Below are 20,859 nucleotides of genomic sequence, written 5' to 3' on the forward strand. Positions count from 1 at the left end.
AAAAAACAAAGTTGTACGCTCAGAAAAATCCATTTTGAATCACACCTCCGTTTGAAGTGAAATGCATTTTCAACCACAACATTTCAATGACCCAAAAGTACTAATCATTGGGTTTTGACATTTGTAGACCGAACTTGACAGCTTGTTGTACAAATCCCTCACAAGAGAGGGAAGCCCGCATCGAATAAAATAATCAAGAGGGGGGCTATACATCAAATTGCTCGGTGTACGTGAAGCAAAACCCTCAAATATTTATATTCCACTCATTTTTATTTATTTATGAAATAAACCATTTATAAATTCTTTCCCAACGGAGACTTAAGTAAGTGAACTTATTGTTTTGGGAAAATGATCGAGAGTTAAATTCTATAATTCTATCGGTTCATCTCTACGTCTAGTCAAATACTCAAAATTATCAAACTCCTTCCACCAAATTGTGTTATGTCAATTCTGGGAACGCAGTAAAAGAACTTATATTCAACAAGATTTTCTTGAAATGCATATGAAGTCTACTAAAGGATTCGTGCATGTGAATATTACAGAAAAAAGAAGGATATAAGAATAAAATTTACTGTGCATTAGAATGGTCACATGAACTTATCTGACAAACTAAAAAGTTAAAAGTGTAGGGTCCGACCTCTTTTTCCGATGTGGCCCAAAACTTTGGCTTAAAATTGATAAAAAGTGAATCTGACACGTGAATGTGATGCCTACTAAGAAAAGAACAATTCAGAAAAGGGCCTTTTTCCATTCGTATAAAACTTCCAAAAGCAAAGAGAGAGTCTTGTTTTGACTCTTAATTTCATTCTAAAGATGAATCTGAAATTGAATAATAAGTACTGAAATATGAAAAGTTAAAAATGTTAAGCTATGATCTTCAAATATCAATATATATGCTTAAAAAATAATCAGCCCTAAAATTGAGATGAAGATATAAGAAATAAGGACAATTAGATGGACGCTATCATATTTGAAGTGCATAAAAAATGAAAGTAGACATCAATAGGGTCGGGTAGTGCCGATTTTGGATAAATTAAACAAAGTGATGACTTAATTAGTTGATATGTAATTTTGTTTAACTCGAAGTGATTTCAATTCATGATAGTGGTACGATCTCGATAACTCAAGTCAATAATAAGATGTCGGTGCTAAAAACCTAATTGCTTTAAATGTTCCCAAGAATCTCAACATAAATAGAACACAGTTAAGAAAAAGATTCGTGTAGCAAACTTGTAAAGGGAAATATGCTCGCTTAATAGCCGAAGTGCAAAAGATCCTTTTTCATCCTCTTTACTCATCCCATAAAAAAAAAAAATGAAATTTTCAATCAAGTGTTCGACATCCATTCTTGCAAAATCGTGCATCATACTAGGCAGTTATCCCCAGAAGAAACGTACAAAGAAAAACAGGCATGCCGATAAAAGGACTAATAGCATAGACCGAAAAATGGAAGTAAAAGAATCATGAGGGAAAACTAACAAGAAATTATTCGTACATGAGGAGCTTATGAGCTACGCGCATGTTCATTACAATAACGAGTTTTTTTACATTTAAATGAGCTTGCTAGAACCTTGTTTTACAGCAAAACTGGGAATGATTACCAAAATCCTGGTAGAGAAGAAATTTGTCCAACATTGCTCACCAGTAAAGAAAACTTCTACCGGTTTTCGATATCTATCAAGGGCATTTTCCAATAATTCCACGAGTTATAATCTTCCTGCATGGATAATGCATACAAGAGATTGTATTATACGCAGAAAACCATGGAAAAAAAAAATGAAATTTCAGTCCAAATATTTTTGTCATTGGTATTTCTGTCACAGTAGTACCTGCTCGACCAGTGATGTTGGTGGGAACATGTCATGCACCAGAGTATGCAATGAAGTGTATGACTTCACGTCAATACGGTGATTAATGGCTACCTCACCCTGTCAGCGTAAATGAACATTATAGATGGAACAAAATGAAAAAATAAACTTGCAGTTTCGTGGTCACATGCATGTTTGATATGTGGTGTTGGATGGCACAACGAACAAGATTTAAAACACACATATATATATATATATATAGAATGATAATTACCTTGGGATTAATGATAAAGATTTTGCCTTTCGGGATCCCTATTCTCCGATAACTGAGTTCATCGGTGTCTCTGTTTCCAAAACCCGCATAAAACGGGTTATAGTCGGCAGGAAAAAGTGCTTTGATATCCTGCAAAAGGGGGTTTACACTTTCAGAGGAAGCTTAAAATTTGAAGAATAATTAAATGCTTCACCAATAAACCATGCCCGTCACAGTAAAACCTACCTCTAAACAGGCAATCTTGAACTCATGAGGAGCTCTTCTTATAACTGCCATCAACGAAAAAACACCGGTAAATTCTTCTTATTAGTAGCAGAATTAAAATGTTTTTGACTCGAAAAGAGTTTCACTTTTGTTTCTTATGCCGTTGGAACATTTAGATGTTAATAAAAGTCTACTAATAATTAGGGGAAAGGATCATACCTTCCCGGTACAATGAGGGAAATAGGCCATCAGGTGAAATCACAACAGGTCCATTTGGTAAGCTTTTTCCATCCTGCAAGCATTATGAACATGTTTCACCACATGGAATTTGGTTGTAGTGCTAGTTAAATTCTCAAGTTCACCACAAAAAGACCATGGAAAAGTCGCAACATTGACAAGGCAAAGAAAATATTGCTCATAAACAATTGCAGGACGTGAATGTAATGCAAGATGTCAAAATTTTATGATGAGCCACATAAAATTTTTTGTTTATATTACTCAAAAAAAAAAAAAAAGTTCAAAGAAGGGGAAGTCAAAGCTAGAATATATGCCTATTTGACATTCTTTAATTTATTTTATAATTTGCTATAGGACAATTTTTAACCACACATTCAAACAATAAAATATTATATACATATACTAGAAACTTTTTCCTACTTTTTAATCACACATTCCCCTAAAAATTACCATTCAAAACTCTTTTTTCTACCAAAATGGTTGTCAAACAGGCTTTATATTAGTCAACTAAGATATGTAAAAAGGTAACTAAGACAAATCTCCTCGGCTGAAAATGGAGCAATCCAAAAAAACCATTATGTATGTTAAAAGGCTAATACTACTATGGGTCAGAGTACAATATACCTGCTTTAGATTGAATAGAAAATTCTTAGTTAAGTATGCTTGAACAATCGCTCGTGCACTCAGAAATAACAGCTGATACCCATTCTCCTGTAATAAGAAAGCGTTCAACATATACAATAAATTCGATTAAAAACTTTAGGTAACCATAAAATCAAAATATCCAATTTGCATCAGTAACTGCATTGTCATTACAATTTTATCATCTAACAAACATATAAATACACGAGAAAAACATAAACTTTAGAGAAGTAATGAAGATCAAGCAAGCAAATAAACACATGAGGTTACAGCAATTCCCGCTTATGGAAAACACGTTAACAAATTAATTAGATTCATTGAATTCAGGCGAATTTAGACTGGCTTGAGAAAGATGATGTGGTTGCAGCTTATGTATAGTCATAAGAAAGTTCTTGAGATTTGTTAAAATGACTGTGCATAAGCATAGGATTTTTTTTGTCTGACTTTCACTATGTTTATTAAACATAGGAAAGATGCAGATTTAATCCAATTTATTTTTTAAACAACGCTATGAGGCATTAAAGCTTGAATAAAATTGGTGAGAAATGTAAAATGGAAAAAAATGGCATCTTCAATAGAAACACTTTATCCATCATTAATCAGCATAAATAAATTCAATTCTTTTATAAGTTAATTGCTATGAGCATACATAGAGCCAATTTCTTTAATAAGTTTAAGCCACCTATTCCACAATTGCCATGTATGGACAACTTTGATATTCTATCTCTTGTGTATGTAGTCCTTTTTCATTTTTCAATTTTAATTCTAAGAAGCATGAATACGTGTAAACTTATTGTGTCTTTGCATATGGATACATATCTAAGCTTGGATACGCTTGGACACGCTCTAATACGTACTTGCAGCATTTTATTTATTTATTTTATATTTATAAATTTTTGGTAAGTATTGGACACATTAGGACAATTGAATAAGAAGAGTTTATCGAATTTCAACTCTTTTAGATCTCATTATTATTGACAATAGTTGATAATTTTTTTTATGTAATAGCTAATTATTGTTATTATCAATGACTTATTTTGAATATATAATATTTATTAATTAACAATTTCAAATAAAGTAAATTAATTTTAAAATAATAGATAACTATACAGTTTACACTTAATACTGAAAATAAATATAATATTAAATAATTGAACTAGAGTTTTAAATTAATTGACAACCAGAATTTTATTATTGAAAATAGACAATAGTATTAAAACTTTTAATACACGTAAAATCATGTTAATAGTTACAATTATAGTTTTATAATTTGAAATAAATAATAGTGTTAAAACTTTTAATGTTTTTTATAATAAGGAAATTTTTAAAAAACTGTATCAACTTACTCATATTGTATTCGAAATACATATCCAAATTCATGCTTCTTAGGTTTCATTACCCCTTTTCAAATAAAATCACATATATTATATACTTTAACCACATATTTTATATACTCTAGGTGGAAGATTTTTTCCCTTGTTTAGGGGAATCAATTGCAAACATTGTCATATCCCAATGCCTTCAAGAAACTCAAGGGACAAGGATTCCTCCAATTATGTAGACTCAACAAACCCTTGAGCAAGATTTAAATCTTCAACTAGAATTAATTAGTCACCTGCTCCACTGTAGGAGAAAATAAAGTTCACAATTTTCATATCTGAATCAAACATACAACTTGGTGTGTGTACCTTAAACATAGGGAATTTTATCTTACAGATATAAATCTCTTTCTGGCATTATCAGAGATTCAAAACCATCAGATTTTGGGAAGTCAGTCCATACCAAATTTCTTAATTAATTTTAAACTCTTATATACTAGTGCCTGCATTTTTTTTTTCTATAGACAAACAATTTAGACATCTTTTTTGCATTTTGTTTGTTCAAATATTACAACCCTCTAGTTTACCTCGACTTCTTGCTATTTCGCATCTTTGTTCGTGGAATTTAGTCCACATCAACCCTCCAGTTTGCATATTTTGTTTTCGGGAAATCAGTCCATATCAAACTTCATGCTTGGTTTATTTAAATTCGGTACATCTAGGAAAGGAAACCATATGATTTAAAACCCTTTAGTTTTGCTAGGAACAAGACCAAGAAAACACCATAAAGGAGGTGATGACTCCAAGGCCAAAAAATAATAATACATCTTATGAAATTACCTTAATTGCAGAAAAAAGACGAGCTATTCCAGAATGAGTCCAGTCCCTCCCAACCAAAGGCATAAACTGACCGAGAACATCAGACCTGGAAAACAAGCACATATGAAGCACAGCCTTCATGGGATATTGGAAATCTATCTTTGCTACACCATAGATAATTTGATTGAATAATACGACAAAATATAAATCATATTTCATGTTAATGGGTTATTCGACCCATTTAAGCTTTCCAAAAAAAAACAACCCCAAGGGAAAGTGGATGGACCATCTTAAGTTACCAGAGATGAACAATCCCATAGAAAATTGTGAATGGTAAATTTGTTTTGAATTGTGTATTGCTGGCAAGTTTGGTTACAAACTTTTGCTATGAGACCAGTTTATGTTCCATTGCTTCCTTCCCTGCAATCTCTATGATGAAAAATCGGCAATGTGAAAACATCACTTATCCTAATCAAAATGTTTATAATTCCTTGTAGATGTGGTACTTTATATTTCTGGAATATCAACTAGGACCAAAACCGTAACATCTATTTTAAGTGACATTGTGATAGTCCCACCACCCACCACCCACCAATACTGTTTGATAAACAAGATAGATTTACACAATCTTTTGCAGATTTTCACAGTAGTATGATAAAAATATTATTATATCTAGAAACAGTGAACTATTAAGGTCAGGATCTACAGCAAGCCTTCCAACTCAAAAATAGGTCAGACTGCTTAGCTAGCATCATGAATGTAAGTGCCAGACATTTCCGCCTTGCTGAATTGGAAATCTAGTCTTCTTGGTGCGGAAGCGTTGATAAAATTCTTATAATAAGAATCATGTAATAAATAAAAACGGTATTTGAACAATCATGTCACGTATATATTAAATAACAATTGTTTGTTGTTGAAAAGTGTGCAATACTCCTATATTTTTGCCCTATTCCTAGTAGTATTCGGAAATTGAAATAAGGAAACTAGAAAACTAATAAAATTCTAATATAATTAAAACTCCTATTCTACTCAATAAATAAAATATAGTCCTAATTAAATAAAATATAAAAGTCCTACAATAAAACTAAATAGAAAATAAACTTCTAAAAAAAATAAAACATATTAGTAGTAGAAATAGTAGGAAATTATTTATTGTAGTAGGAATGTACTACAACAATCCCCTCCACTTAAAAAACACTCGTCCTCGAGTTTTGTTGAAAAAAGAATTCTTGATAACTTGTGTGTGTTCGAACTTGACTGGGACTTGGAGGAAATTTTCTAGCTACATGTTGCCATGTTCTGTGCTTGTTGAAACAACTAACATTCATAACAGTTAAAGTCTGTAAATTCTTGTCAGCTTGCTTGTAAATTCTTGTCAGCTTGCTTCTCCATGAGCTCGCGATTCCTTTCGAGACTCAACGCAATTAGAATTTGCGTGATATTGTGAAGGGTTTCGTCAATCTCCTCGATTCGTTGTTCGAGATTGTCGAGCCTCTGTTCGTCGTCGGCGATTCGATTGCCACCAGGACCATCGTTAAGGCAATTTCCTTGCTCTGATACCAATTTTGGTGTGGAAGCGTTGATAAAATTCTTATACTAAGAATTACGTAATGAATAAAAACGATATTTGAACAATCATGTCACGTATATATTGAAAAATAATTGATTGTTGTTGAAAAGTGTACAATACTCCTATATTTATAGGCAAATTATCTCCTATTCCTAGTAGTATTCAGAAATTAAAATAAGGAAACTAGAAAACTAATAAAATTCTAATCTAATTAAAACTCCTATTCTATTCAATAAAGAAAATATAGTCCTAATAAAATAAAATATAAAAGTCCTATCACAAGAAAACCAAATAGAAAATAAACTTTTAAAAAAAATAAAACATATTAGTAGTAGAAATAGTATGAAATTATTTAATGTAGTAGGAATGTACTACATCACTTCTCACATCCCAAATTTTTTGAAGACCAAGATATTGGTAAACTTAATTGTAATTAGCTAATAGCTTCCTTTAAAACATATTTTCTAGATTTAGACATTCACATTATCGGTTCTGTGTTTTCCAAATAAACAAGCTTGAAATATAATCAAGAGGCATTTCAATATCTACTATAATTTGGATTAAAAAGTAGCACAACACAAAAATATTTCAAAATGGGCAAATTAATCTTACTTAGTAATCGTCCCATCAACGTCAGAAATTACAATTCGTGTATTCCACTTCCACAGGTATATATGAGCTTCAACCTGTTTCAGAAACTTGTAGATTAGTTACAGTATTAAAGGGTATCTAGACAAACCAATTATCTATTTTATAGCACAAACATTTGACCAAGAAACAAACTACAGACCTTCTGACTTCCAAGAACCCTTGTGGAGAAGATGAAATTCACCATATTCTGTCCTTCTTTGAGATTTAAAGAAGCTATCTGATCAGTGGTGGGAACATTTGTTCTTATAACTTGCTTCCTAGGAGATTTGCTGGTAGCACGAGGAGTTGGAGTTGGTTCGACAAGTTGGCTCTCTGAGACAGATTCAGAATCAACAAAGACCTCCTCGTTTGATGAGTTGCTGCCAGTATGCTCAAGTGTCTTGACCCGCCTAAATGGAATTGGCCAGAGCCTCCACGTGCGTCCAGAAGGAGTTGAAGACAATCCAGATTCATCAACCTTGGCTTCTGTTGCTTCCTGTTCCACTGGAATTATGTTGTCCAGCTCAACAGGTAAATTCAAACCATAAGCTGCCAGTCCAAGAATGATGGGAGCAGCATTATCCCATATTAAGTATTTCCCTTGAATTCTAGCAATTAAATTTTCATTTTTAACAATTGATGAGGCAGAAACTTTAAATTCCTCCACCGATATGCAGTTTCGGTCAAAAACTTCCGCTGCTGCACTCAAACCCATGCCAGCGCGAAGCAAGTTCCCACAAAGAGATATCTCTAATCCTACCATAACATATTGAATATGATTAGAGAAACTGTGAAAGAGTACTAAAATCAAATAACAGAGTTATTCCAAATTTAATATGATTAGAGAAGCTGTGAAAGAGTACTAAAATCAAATGACGGAGTTATTCCAATTTTAATATAATATCAAGATGGCATGCCTTACCAGTGTTGAAGCCCACTTTCATGTCTTCAATTGAAGCTCTAGAATGAGAGTCAAGATGTTCGCCTTGACGGCATTCATCTTCAGAAACAGGTGCTTGCAGGTCACCCTGCATTCCTTTGGCTTCTAAATCTGCATCCATCAGATTCTCTGCTGGTTTCTGATCAGTAGGTATGCTATCAGTACCATTCAGATCCATATCAAATGCCTTTTTTTCGTAGGTTTCAACTTCACCTGGCAAATCTTTCAAAGAAACAGTGCTGGGATAGTCAGAATATGAGGGAGATAATCCATTTTGATTTGTTGATTTTCCTAGATTTCCCTCTTCAGTTTCATCATTTATCAAAGGACTTCGAGGGGACTTCTCATTTAGATCTTCAGCAAACTCATGAATCTGCATTGAAGAACCTGTGTCCTTCTGAATGGCATTCATAGACTGCACCGCCAATTCATGGAGCTCCAAACAGCTTTTGAAAACATCGGCCCTCTCAAAACTATTGGAAGTGTTTTCTGAACTACTTCCCTTGCAAAAGTCTCTGCCCTGGTTAGATGCATTCTGGCTTTCTAGCACGTTAGAGAGATTCCCTTCACCTCCTTCAGAAGCTTGACTGCCATTGTCAACCTTATGTGCATGTTCGGAAGTAGCTTTACATGTAGAGGTGTCCAAATCACTCAAATAACCAGTGGTCCATGGAACTTCACTGGTATTGTATTCTTCGGACCCTTCACCTGGACCAAGGTGAAACTGAGGCGTGCTTAGTTGCAAGTTTTCACTATTCCTCTCCGAAGATGAGATGGGTGCCGTCAGTATGCGCCCATCCACACTCACCAGAACTACTTCTGAATTCGAAGTGTGTGATTCTATCACATGCTCCTCACCATCTAAATTATCATATCTACTGGAATCATATTCCGATAACTCAATAGAACCCTCTAGAGAAGATTGTTCATCTTGAAACTCGTAGAATACCCGCTCACTGTCAGACTCGTTCATCTCCAATCGATCCCTGCCAAGAGTAACACATTTGTCTAGCACCTCTACTTCACCATTATCAAAACCATTAGCCTCTTGTATAAGAAAACTATTGTCTTCTGAATAATTATCAATATTGGTGCCTTCAAGATTATCAGAATCCTTTAAGACTTCGCTTGCCTTTTCGTCCTTGTCAGAAACAACTTCCCTGACAAAATATGCTTCACCAGAATTATCTAGACACATGTGAAAATTGCCTTCAACTCCATCAACTTCTATTCGGACAACTTTCTCCGCCCCTTTAAGAACACCCTGAAACTTACCAAATCGTACATACCAAGGCGTGCTCCGGAAGGTTCCATCTTGCTGCTGGACAACTATTATGTCAACTGCCCCACCAAATGGATGAAACGGTGTGGCAACAGAGTACATTCCTTTTGTAATAAAACTGCTAACTTTACCCACCACATTCATTTGATTTATGTACGAAAAATTACCACCCAAAATTTTTGGGAAAAAAATAGATAGGAACAAAAATATCAACTAATCTACAAAGATGATATTTCCATATCAAATCAACGAAATTCTATCAATGAATCTTAAACTATCAACTGAAATTTATCCCACCAAATGATACCGAGGAAGCATAATTCTCAGTTGTTTCACTTCTTGAATAGAAGATATCTGTATACAACAAATAATTTAAATTAATTACATGATCGCCCAAAATTTCTCTGAACGATAACTTCAAAGATCATTGCAAGAGAACTGAAAACCTAAACACTTGACTTTACATCAACCCAGATGAAACCAAAACAATACAAACAAAAAAGAAATAAATATGCCTGAAAATGCAAGATAAAACAAAAATCAAATAGTGTGGACTTACATAATCAAGAATTCTAAGAAAATCTTCGTGCTCAACGATCAAATTGAAATATATCTAACAGCTTAAAATCAAATATTATTCTTCCGAATAAGATCAATATTACTTGTCTCCGCTTCTTGTGCTGCGTTTATACAAATATGAATATATTAAAATAGAAGAATTCTTCACGGCTTTGAAGTTTGCACTTGGGAAAAATTGAACACAATTTGGATAAAAGAGAAACCAGTCATAAATTCAATTCCCAATTTGTCAAGCAAATAAATAGGTTTACTTTGATCAAAAGAAACTGTTCTTGATTGACCTCGTATTACGGATTTAATTTCTAGAAAATCGCTAATTTTGCTTGTAAAAATTGAATGCTGGAAAGGACAGAGCTGGCAATTTGTAGCTGTTGTCGTGTTCCGGTCCTAAATGGGTAGCTGTGGTAGTTCGAGAACTAGTTATCTCCTTCAAATGCAAATATATCTGGAGTTTTTACCTACAATTTTTAAAAATATTTCGTGAAAAGGTAATTTATTTATTTATTTATTATTATTATTATTTTTTAAGCATATTTAACTTCTTATAAAAAGGGGAAGAAGATGACATTGTTGATTGAACAGTAAATAAATTCCACGCTACTGTAAAAAATGCAAAATGACTTTTTTTTGTCTTCGTATTTCCATCACACATGACTCCTTTTCACGCAACCGTTTAGCTTCTTCCATATTTCAAAGCAACCTCCCATGCTTATTTCTTTCATTCTCCACGACCAAGACCGTACAACTTCTCATTTCTTCTTCTCTTTTTTCTATTTCGTTTTCCTTTAACTTCGTCTTCTCAGTGGTTGACATTCTAGAAGTTCTAACCATCTATTTTTGTTTTCTTTTATAGAGGCTTTCCATCATAGCACAATCAAAAGAATTATTGAAACTAAGGTTTTTGGTAAGTAAATATATATTTTTGCTATGAATTGAATATATGTAGGTTTGATTTTACTGTGCGGTTCTAGGTAGATTTTTTTTAGAGGGTATTATTTCGGAAAGATTAAAGATTTTATTTTGTTTTACGAGGTAAGCAAAAGATGAAGTAGTTCTAATGGATCGCTTGGGTTGGAAAAAAACCCACGTCTTCGGCCATTGAAAATGGTGTGTTCGGATTTTGAATATTTAATGATTTTGATTTTTTTATTTTCATTTTTTTGTTGAAAGGTAAATAGTAGTTTTAGCCCATTGTTACCTGGTTAGTCAAATAGGTGAAAAGAATATGGTAAACTAAAAAAAAACAAATAACCAAATAGTTTGACTGTTTGAAGTTGAACAAAACTATAGAGAATAAAAAAGAAAAAGAAAAAGAATAAACGAAGAAGAATAAACCAAAAAAGAAAAAAAAAAGAAAAAAGAAAAAAAAAGAAGGTAATTGAAATCACTTGCTGGGGATTCATGGGGGAAGCTTCTTTCTGCGAGGTAGATTGTTAATTTTCACTTTGTTTCATTACTTACATGGTGGAAGCTTGTCATTCTTTGGGGTTATGCACGTGAATTTTTTTCTTGTTGATAGGAGGAGAGAAATTACTTCTCAAAATAATTGATTCTGGTTTATCCATATTCTTGGAGTTACTTTCCAATGCTATATGTTTTTATGATTATAGTTTAGATTTTGTCATTGAAAAAAAAAAAAAAAACTCTCCAAACATTGTTGTACGGAGAGATTTTTCTTTTTTTTAATCGGTATCATTACTTGATAAGTGTGCATTTGTCTTCTTTTCTTTGGTCCATTTTTTATATACAATTATGTTTACTTTATACAATGCATAAAATATCTCCACTTAATCTTAAATTTATATCATATAGTCGTGGTTAACCAAAAACGTAATGTAAAGTAGGTCTAGAGAATTTTGAGGCGTTCACACTATGCGGAGTCTCCGCACAAGTGTGCAGAGACTCCGCGCAAAATATGCAAACCCACACATTTTGTGCGGAGTCTCCGCACAATTTGTGAAGAGATTCCACACTCTGCGGAATTCGCACTTGTGCGGAAACCGAAGTTCCCGCACAAGTGCAGACTCCCTTCAATTTTATTTTTTTTTTTGCTAAATCATTCAACTAATATTTGTTTACTTTGTTATTTTATTAGTTAAGAAATTTAATAATAAAAAAATTTAACTACGAGAACTTCTATATAATACCCAAAAAAAAAATCCCAAAAATTAAAAAGGAAAGAATCATTGCTAAACAACAAAAACATCTAAACATAATGGATAAGACAAAAAATAAAAAGGTAAAACCTGTGAAGAGGGAAATGAACAACAAAAGGAAATTATCAAAAATTAGCAACAATTATTGTTCAAATGTGAAATTATTGATTGCACTATACATATAAATAACTGAAATGTAAAAACTTTTGCAGTTGGGGTTTTCCAAAAACACTCACATGATTTACCATTTCATCTAATTCTTCACCAAATTAGCAGGTAAAGAGTATATATTTATTGTTTGGTGTTGAAAATTTTTAAATAATCATAATAAATCCTCTTGTCACCCTAATAAAATTGTAATTTTTTTTATTTACAAATAGCATAAAAAAAGTAAAATCAATTTCATCTTTCACAAAAAAATACATTTAAAAATTCAATTTCATAACCACTCTTCTTTTTTCTTTCTAATTCTCCAAATACAAAATTGTAAGTTTTCTTTCGCTCATGTTTCCACAATTTTAAATTCCCTTTTTCACTAATTTTTATTTTATTTTTTTAGTATGTACCAAGATTCAGTGAGAACATCTATCCAAATTTATAATCCTTGACTTTTCACAATACGTGTTTGACGTTTGACTTGCTATAACGAATTTCCAATGTTTATGGTACACAACGTATGAGACAATGCTTTTATGTAAATTACTGTTATTTTGTAATAAACTTTGTGCTCTATCTTCAAATTTTCAATGCAAATATTTTCCAACTTATTTGGAATTACACAAGATTTTCATGTTCAACTCAATTATATCAACACTGTCAAACATTGAATGTCAACAATATAAGCAAAATAGTTTGTATAACCTCATATATCTCTTATTCAACAAAATACTGTTATGCAATCGTAAAAATAATTTTCAATTATTTTCTTAGATCATGGAAACATTTCTAAATATTGCTTCAAAAATATTATAAAAAATTAAAATTTATACACTAATAAAAATATGATAAATACAAAATTTGTGCACCGCACGTGACAGCGACTAGTGTACTTAAGAAATGGGGAAAAATTAGAAGTTTATGTCCGAAATTATTTTATTTAAAAAAATTGTTAAAATGACTTATATTTTTATCATTTTTTTTAATTAAATCAAACAGGAACATTGTTTCAAAATGATTATAATTCTTATTTTCCTAATTAAATTTAATCACTAAAATAAAAATTGACGACCAATTTGTAAAAAAGTTTAGCTAATCAAGGTGTTTACGTCTATTTATCAAATTAAGGGCTTGCTCGGTCGTGATGACGAAAATTGATTTTTTGACCATTAGAAAGAAAAGTAGGTTCTATCTGTAAGTGAAGAAAAAAATGACGGCTGGAATACTGAAATAACGATAAAAAAATTAATTTTTTGAGATGAAAAATTATTACCAAACGGGGGATAAGATTCTGTCAAGTCCATGGATTAAGCATATTTCAATCGATTCTCTGAAAATTGGATGCAACCAGTTGGTTTAATGAAAATAATGGAAATGAATTTAATTATTGAGGAAAATAAAATCCATTTAAAATAAATTAAAAACCAATTAATCACCTCAAAATTTTAAGTTTATTTACTTTGATTTTTTATCACTCATTTAATCGTTTAAGAGCTTGTTTGGAAGTGATTTTGAGAATTAATTTTTTTAACGTTAGGAAAAAAGTGGAGTCCACCCGTGAGAGAAGAAGTCAAATATGATGGCTAGAATAGTGAAATAACGATTAAAAAATTAAATTTTTATACCAAAAAATTGCTCTCAAACAGGCTGTAAATCTAAATTTTTCATGGAACCATGTTTCATGGTAATCTACGCATTGCAATCTGTGGAGGCTAAAGTTATTAAAATTTAATATTAATTTTAATCTTAGATCTAAAGTGCGATCAATTTATTAATCATAAGAAGAAAATTATTTCTTCATTCCAAAAAGTGTCTACATTCAAATTCTGAGCCCTATGTAACAGATTAAAATTAGGCCCATGTTTGAGCCACGTTCCAAGAAAAAAATGTATTATTTATGTCAAATTAATAAAAAATATATGATTAAAAAATAAGAAATTTTCTTAAATTTATATATAATATTATTTTATTAAAAAATATGTGATTTAAATAATGTCAAATCGCTATTAAAAAATATATGTTTTTAAAAATAATGTGGCTCAAATAATAGATTTCAATAAAGTTTCATACAATTTTCGTTGAAAAAAATTTCACTTTCCAATGAAGGGCAATTTAGGTATCTAACACACACAAATCGTAAAATTCGCTCCACCACCATCCCCTTCTCTGTGACCCGCGATCTCCCCAAAGTCTTCCTCCGCCCTTCCCCTCCTCCTGCCACCACGTATCAAAATGACGAAACTACCCTTCCTCCTCCCGCTTCTCATCCTCATCTTCCTCCTCGGTCCCTCTGCAGCCGAGATCAAGTCCCTCAAGATCAACTCCGATCCCCGGGCCATGATCCTGTTCGAGCGATTCGGCTTCACACACACTGGCCATGCCAACATTTCCGTTTCTTCCGTCTCCGTAATCTCCTCTGTCGCCTCGCCGGACCCCTCCCGCCTCGGTTTTTTCCTCCTATCAGAGGAATCCCTCATCCAAGTGCTCTATGAGCTCCAGCAGAACCCTTCTTTTTGCGTCCTCGGTTCGAAATACGTCGACCTTTTATTTACTTTTAGGGACCTCTCCCCTCCTCCCCGCTCCTCATTCACCCATTCTTCTCCGATTTCCTCCCCGAATGAATACTCCCTTTTCTTTGCCAATTGTGCCCCTGAATCCACGGTTTCAATGGATGTCATGACCGAGCTTTATAATCTTGATGATCGTGGCCGCGTCAAGGATTATTTATCTGCTGGACTTACCCAGTTGCCCACCTTATATTCATTCTTTTCGATTCTTTATTTTGTTTTCTTCTGGTTCTGGGGTTCCCTTTGCTTTAAAAATAGGATGTCTGTGCACAGAATCCATGCCCTGATGGGCCTTTTGGTAATTATAAAGGCATTGAATTTACTTTGTGCTGCTGAGGATAAGCATTATGTGAAGGTTACAGGCACCCCTCATGGATGGGATGTGTTGTTTTACATTTTTCAGTTTATTAGGGTGATATTGTTGTTTACGGTGATCATTTTGATCGGTACTGGGTGGTCGTTCTTGAAGCCCTTCTTGCAGGAAAGGGAGAAAAAAGTGTTGATGATCGTGATCCCGTTGCAGGTGTTGGCAAATGTGGCTTCCATTGTGATTGGGGAAACTGGGCCGTTTATTAAGGATTGGGTGACCTGGAATCAGCTTTTCCTGTTGGTGGATATTATTTGTTGCTGCGCAATTCTTTTCCCCACTGTGTGGTCTATTAGATCGTTGAGGGAAACGTCAAAGACCGACGGGAAGGCTGCGAGGAATCTGATTAAATTGACCCTTTTTAGGCAGTTTTATATTGTGGTTATTGGGTACTTGTACTTCACGAGGATCGTGGTGTTTGCGCTCAGGACCATTGCTGCTTATAAGTACCAATGGGTGTCTAATGCAGCTGAGGAGATTGCAAGTCTTGCATTTTATGCTGTAATATTCTACATGTTTAGGCCGATGGAGAAGAACGAGTATTTTGCACTTGATGAGGAAGAGGAACAGGCAGCAGAGATGGCTCTTCGCGAGGAAGATTTTGAGCTGTGATTGGATCTAAATGCTGTTAGTTTATTCTAACTGGATCTCCTTTTTGCTATTACACCGCCACATTTATTCATTGAGAGTTGTTTAGCAAAGTTTATATAGGTTTGATAGAAAATATCCCTATCTGCGGGCTGTCTTGACCTTTTCTTTTCCTTTGATTTTGTCTTCATTGACTTTGGATTTTACATCTGATAGTGACATTTAATTTTGGATAGTGGAAGTATTTTGTATTTTGCAAGGCTTCATATGTATTCCCTTGTTATTTGTCTTTGAAGATCATTACTTCTGTTCAGAATCTTTGCATCTATATCGATTTCTCAGGCCTTTCGTCATTTTATGCAGTTATTTTTTCTTGTTATTTTCCTCGGTTTTGTCAGTTATTGTGTGTATCTTTGTCCTATCATTCGATGCCATTGTCGTGATACATGACTATAATTAATGAGATGTGATAAGGCTTCTTTGTCGCTATTCTTGAAACTTATTTCTGTAATGTTTGGTTTAGCTAAAAATCTAAATTAAAATTTAAGTCAGAGTCAACAATTAATTTTAACTACATATTTCATTGTACCCACAACTTTTCAACCACACATTCCGTCAACTTTAATTAAAATCTATTAAAAATTTGATTTTTATTTAAACCAAACACGGGAGCAGAGTTTGTTTGAAGAATATTGACCAGCTCATTTTAAAAGTTTAAGCTTTAGAAACAGGATGAATTTAATTATTCAACTATCCCTCTCTTTCTTATGTAGAGTGGATTCATTCTTCAATCAAATGCATAACATGCGAAATTTTTATACATGGATACATGGATGGTGGAGAGATTGGTACCCTAGTTTGTCTGGTAAGAGTAAATTACAGCGCCTCATTTAAAACTTTAGTGAATCTCAGGAGACGAATTAATTTTTGGGAAAATTGCAGCCGAGGTACCAAACCTTTGTTCTATTAGCAAACTTTGTCCAAACCTTTAGTTTGTGCCATTGTGAGTACCAAACCTTTAAAAAATATGGAATTCAAGTCCGTATTAACGGTTTCCGTCAGTTTGACCCGAAAAACTGTTAGTTGACTTCAAAAATTAAAAATATAATAATTTTGACCACATAAGGTAAGGGTAAAATTGTAACTCTATAATTTTAATATTAAAAAAACAATTAAAAGGGGGGAAAAAAAACCCATCTCCTCCTTCATCTTCCCCAATGCTCCATCTCCATCAACAGTCGACACCACATTCATAGCGGCACCTTTTGTGACCCCCCAAGGCTTGTCCGATGGGGAAGCACCTGCGATAGATGGAACACTCATGGACCCTCCCACTGCGGTTGCTTGCACTCATGGAGGTGGCTGAAGCAATGATGGCGACAACAGAGGAGGAGGAGGTGGTGGTGGAGTATTCATCTCCTCCACTCGAACAACTCAGTTTCCGGTGGCTAGCCTTGTGCCCTCCCAAAGCTTGGTAAGACCCAAAAGCTTTATCACAAACTGAACATTTGTACGCCAATTTTATCGAATCATGAGATTTCATCAGGTGTGGCGACGGTGGTAGAAGACTAGTTTGCTTTTGCTGCTAAATGGCGGCGGGTTTTGATGCTGAACCGTCGTCACCTCGAGCAAGCATAATAAGGCAGAGAGCTAAGTATTTTTCTTCAGTGGGCTGATAATGGCGTTCGACGTTGCGTTGACGCTTCGATCTCTTGCCTTTCGTCCACAGCTCGAGATAGCGTAGGGTGGCGTTTTCGAACTGAAACGCCGGAGTTGGAGCCATAGTAGAAGGAGAATTCAATGCTTCAAGTGCCATTACTGAACTAAAATTTGGAGAAATTGAGAAAGCAGAAAATTGAATTATGAGAAAAGAATGGGTATGGGAGAGTGGCGGGTGGTTTTGATTTTGGGGTGAGGGGATTGGGGAAGATGAAGGAGGAGATGCCCCCCCGGTGGCAATGTTAGTGATGGTGGTGGTGGTGGCGGTGACGGCGACGACAACGGCGACTGTTTTAGTGTTGACACTGGTGGTGGTTTTGTAATCGAAAATTGCGGTTTGTTGGTGGTGGGATGGTGGGGGTGGTGTTGGTTTTGAAGTTGGAAAATAGGAGTTTGTTAGAGGCAGTGCTGCAAGTATGCAGCAACGATGGCGTTGCTACATGACAATGTTGGTGGAGTGCGATTGGAGGTAATCGTGAGGTGGTGGTCACAAATTATTTGGTCGATTATAACCAATAAATAAATGAACTACGATTAATAAATAATATGGGACCTAAAATTTTGTTAATTTGTGACCAATAATTTGATAATTTTTTACAGTAAAATCTGTAATTTGTAACTGATAAATAAATTGTTATCTATAATTTCTTTGATTTATAATCGATGAACAAATTGGGACCTATGAAATTTTTGATATGTAATCGTGAAATAATTTGTGATATATTCGTGATCGAAAAATAATTTGTGACCAATTAATTTGATAATTGTGTCCAAATTGTATAGAATTGTGACATTAATATATTTAATTTATAAAATATATTTTTAATCAATTATTTCATAAATAAAATTTAATTAATATATGATTTTTAATATTTTAAACTTTGTATCTTAGTCTTGAAATGAGTGATAATTAATCTCTTACAGATGAAATTTTACAGTATTCATAGTCTAGAATTTAGTAATTTGCTAGATTGTCTATTACTCTTGTTCTCTATATTCAAATATAGTGTAACTCACCTGATTAAAAAACAAAAACAAAAAACAAAAAAAAACTATAGTGTAACTCATAGTCAGTCTTGAGAATTTTGAGGTCTTAAGCGATTAATTATTATGAGGTCCTTAAAAATAATTTTCTACAAGTGTAGCAACACTAATTTTGACGACCTATCTCATTGTTTAAAAGAAAATTCGTGAAACAGTCATTGAGATAGTGTTCAATTTAAGGATATTATTCTTTATATCTTTCAAGCCAATTAGATCTCTTTAAGGGATTTAATTTTACAAGATCTAGTCTACTTACTGAAAATAATGGAATTAGGTTGAAATTATAGAAAAAATTATGGTTTGCATCTTAACGAATTCAAATGCTTTGTAGAACTGAAGGTTCAAGATTGATTGAGAAACCTCAGAAGCTCGGGTTCTTAAGAAGAAATGATTATTTAACGTCCCGTATTGGTAAAATAAATTATGAAAAGATTTAAATGTTATAAAATAATTAGGTAAGCAAATAATGTCATAAATGATACATTTTTCTTCGGAGGCCCCCAACATTGGAGGCCCTAGAAAATTGCCTTAGTGGCTTTGATCCAGGGCCGACTCTAAATATTATTCAAAAAATCTCTTATATGTGCTTCCGTTTGATTGTCTTAGTAATGACAATATTAACACCATTTTTCTTTGTCTGATTTTCAAAGCACTTAATTTTTTTTTTTTTAAAGTTGGTTATATTTTTTGTCCGACGTGATTCTCAAAATGACATTTAAAAAAAAAGTAAAATAAAGTAACTTTTAAGTACAGGTGAACATGCTCGACTATATCGAGAAAGACGAAGAAAATCACAAGGGAGGGGATAATAACTGTATGGTCCAGCTGACCATAATAACAGTTGTATCAAGAACGCATGCATGATAACATAGGTCCCGAACCAAAGAGCTCCTCTGACTTTGCTTTGCAGTAAAGAGCTTTAAAATAATTAACCTAATCATATTTATATGTGTGTGTGTTCAAGCCTTTTTTTTTTTTTTTCACAATTCCGCCACACAAACCGGGGCAAAATACAGGAATTATATAATGGCTGACGTGTAGTGTTTTTCGTAGCCCATTTCCCTCCATTTTCTAATTAATTATTCAAAGACATGTCACCAAAATTTAAATTCCTATCAAGAGCCTGTCAATGACCCTGTACGGCTAGCTTTATCGTTTTTTTCATGTGTTAGAACTAGGCTCCACCTGCTTTTTATTTCTTTTATTTTTATGACTCTTGCTGCATATACATTAAAGTTGATATAAAAGGTTTACATACTATTTCATGACACACTATCATTTGTTAGTTTGAAACACAGTCGGCTTTTTTATCCGATCATTTTTCTCCAAATTATCTTCTGACGGTGCTTCTGGATGCTGTCTTCTGTACAATTAGCATAATCATGTTTTTATTGTAAGTTGCTTCAATTTTTTTTTATTTATCATGGTAAATGAATTGATAAGAAAGTCTGTCACGGGGTTGCATTCGATCTTTGGTAAAATGTCACTTATGTGGTAAAAAGTCCTTATGTTAAACTCTCTTATAGTAACACTCCATTCAATTTCATCCCACAATTTCAATTTCTCAACAATATTATTTGCAATTGACAATTAAATTACTCCTAGATGAATGCACTACGAATTAGAGTGGATACTCTAAATTTTGTGTGTAACATTAGGTAATAGTAGAATGAACAAGAATCAGTTTGATCCAGTTTTGGATAGAACTTGTTTGAGTTTGTAAATTTAAATTTTTTTTTTCTTATTTGAAAATTAAAATCAACATATGATCTATTGCCCTAAGTCTTTAGCTTCTATGGATACGATTGGTCACTAGCACAGAATTCACACATTAGCAACATAGAGGTATGTAGTAGTGTCATAAACCATGTGAAACTTATGAGCTTGTGAGTTCAGACATGCTGTTTTGACTTGATTGCCTCGACTTTTTCATCATTAAGCATTAGGTAATAGTAGAA

The 20,859-nt window shown here is 33.4% G+C and overlaps 2 protein-coding genes and 1 pseudogene across 2 annotated transcripts; 1 reads left to right on the top strand and 2 right to left on the bottom strand.

Annotated features, from left to right (window-relative positions):
* Nucleotides 1-1,398: 1,398 nt before the first annotated feature.
* On the bottom strand, nt 1,399-10,706 carry LOC111391758 (phosphatidate phosphatase PAH1-like). The gene is made up of 11 exons (XM_023017005.1): nt 10,285-10,706; nt 8,426-10,079; nt 7,664-8,259; nt 7,486-7,559; nt 5,325-5,409; nt 3,148-3,234; nt 2,506-2,578; nt 2,308-2,351; nt 2,083-2,211; nt 1,830-1,928; nt 1,399-1,717 (listed from the first exon to the last, which is right to left on the bottom strand). Exons 2-11 carry the CDS (start codon nt 9,867-9,869, stop codon nt 1,658-1,660), a joined length of 2,691 nt encoding a protein of 896 aa, XP_022872773.1. The 5' UTR covers nt 9,870-10,079; nt 10,285-10,706; the 3' UTR covers nt 1,399-1,657.
* Nucleotides 10,707-14,737: 4,031 nt separating this feature from the next.
* On the top strand, nt 14,738-16,491 carry LOC111391751 (protein GPR107-like). The gene has a single exon (XM_023016999.1). It carries the CDS (start codon nt 14,849-14,851, stop codon nt 16,160-16,162), a length of 1,314 nt encoding a protein of 437 aa, XP_022872767.1. The 5' UTR covers nt 14,738-14,848; the 3' UTR covers nt 16,163-16,491.
* A 686-nt stretch (nt 16,492-17,177) lies between these two features.
* LOC111391764 lies at nt 17,178-18,276 on the bottom strand (annotated as a pseudogene).
* Nucleotides 18,277-20,859: the final 2,583 nt, after the last annotated feature.

Source organism: Olea europaea, unplaced genomic scaffold, assembly GCF_002742605.1.
Source record: "Olea europaea var. sylvestris unplaced genomic scaffold, O_europaea_v1 scaffold83, whole genome shotgun sequence".
Taxonomy (NCBI): domain Eukaryota; kingdom Viridiplantae; phylum Streptophyta; class Magnoliopsida; order Lamiales; family Oleaceae; genus Olea; species Olea europaea.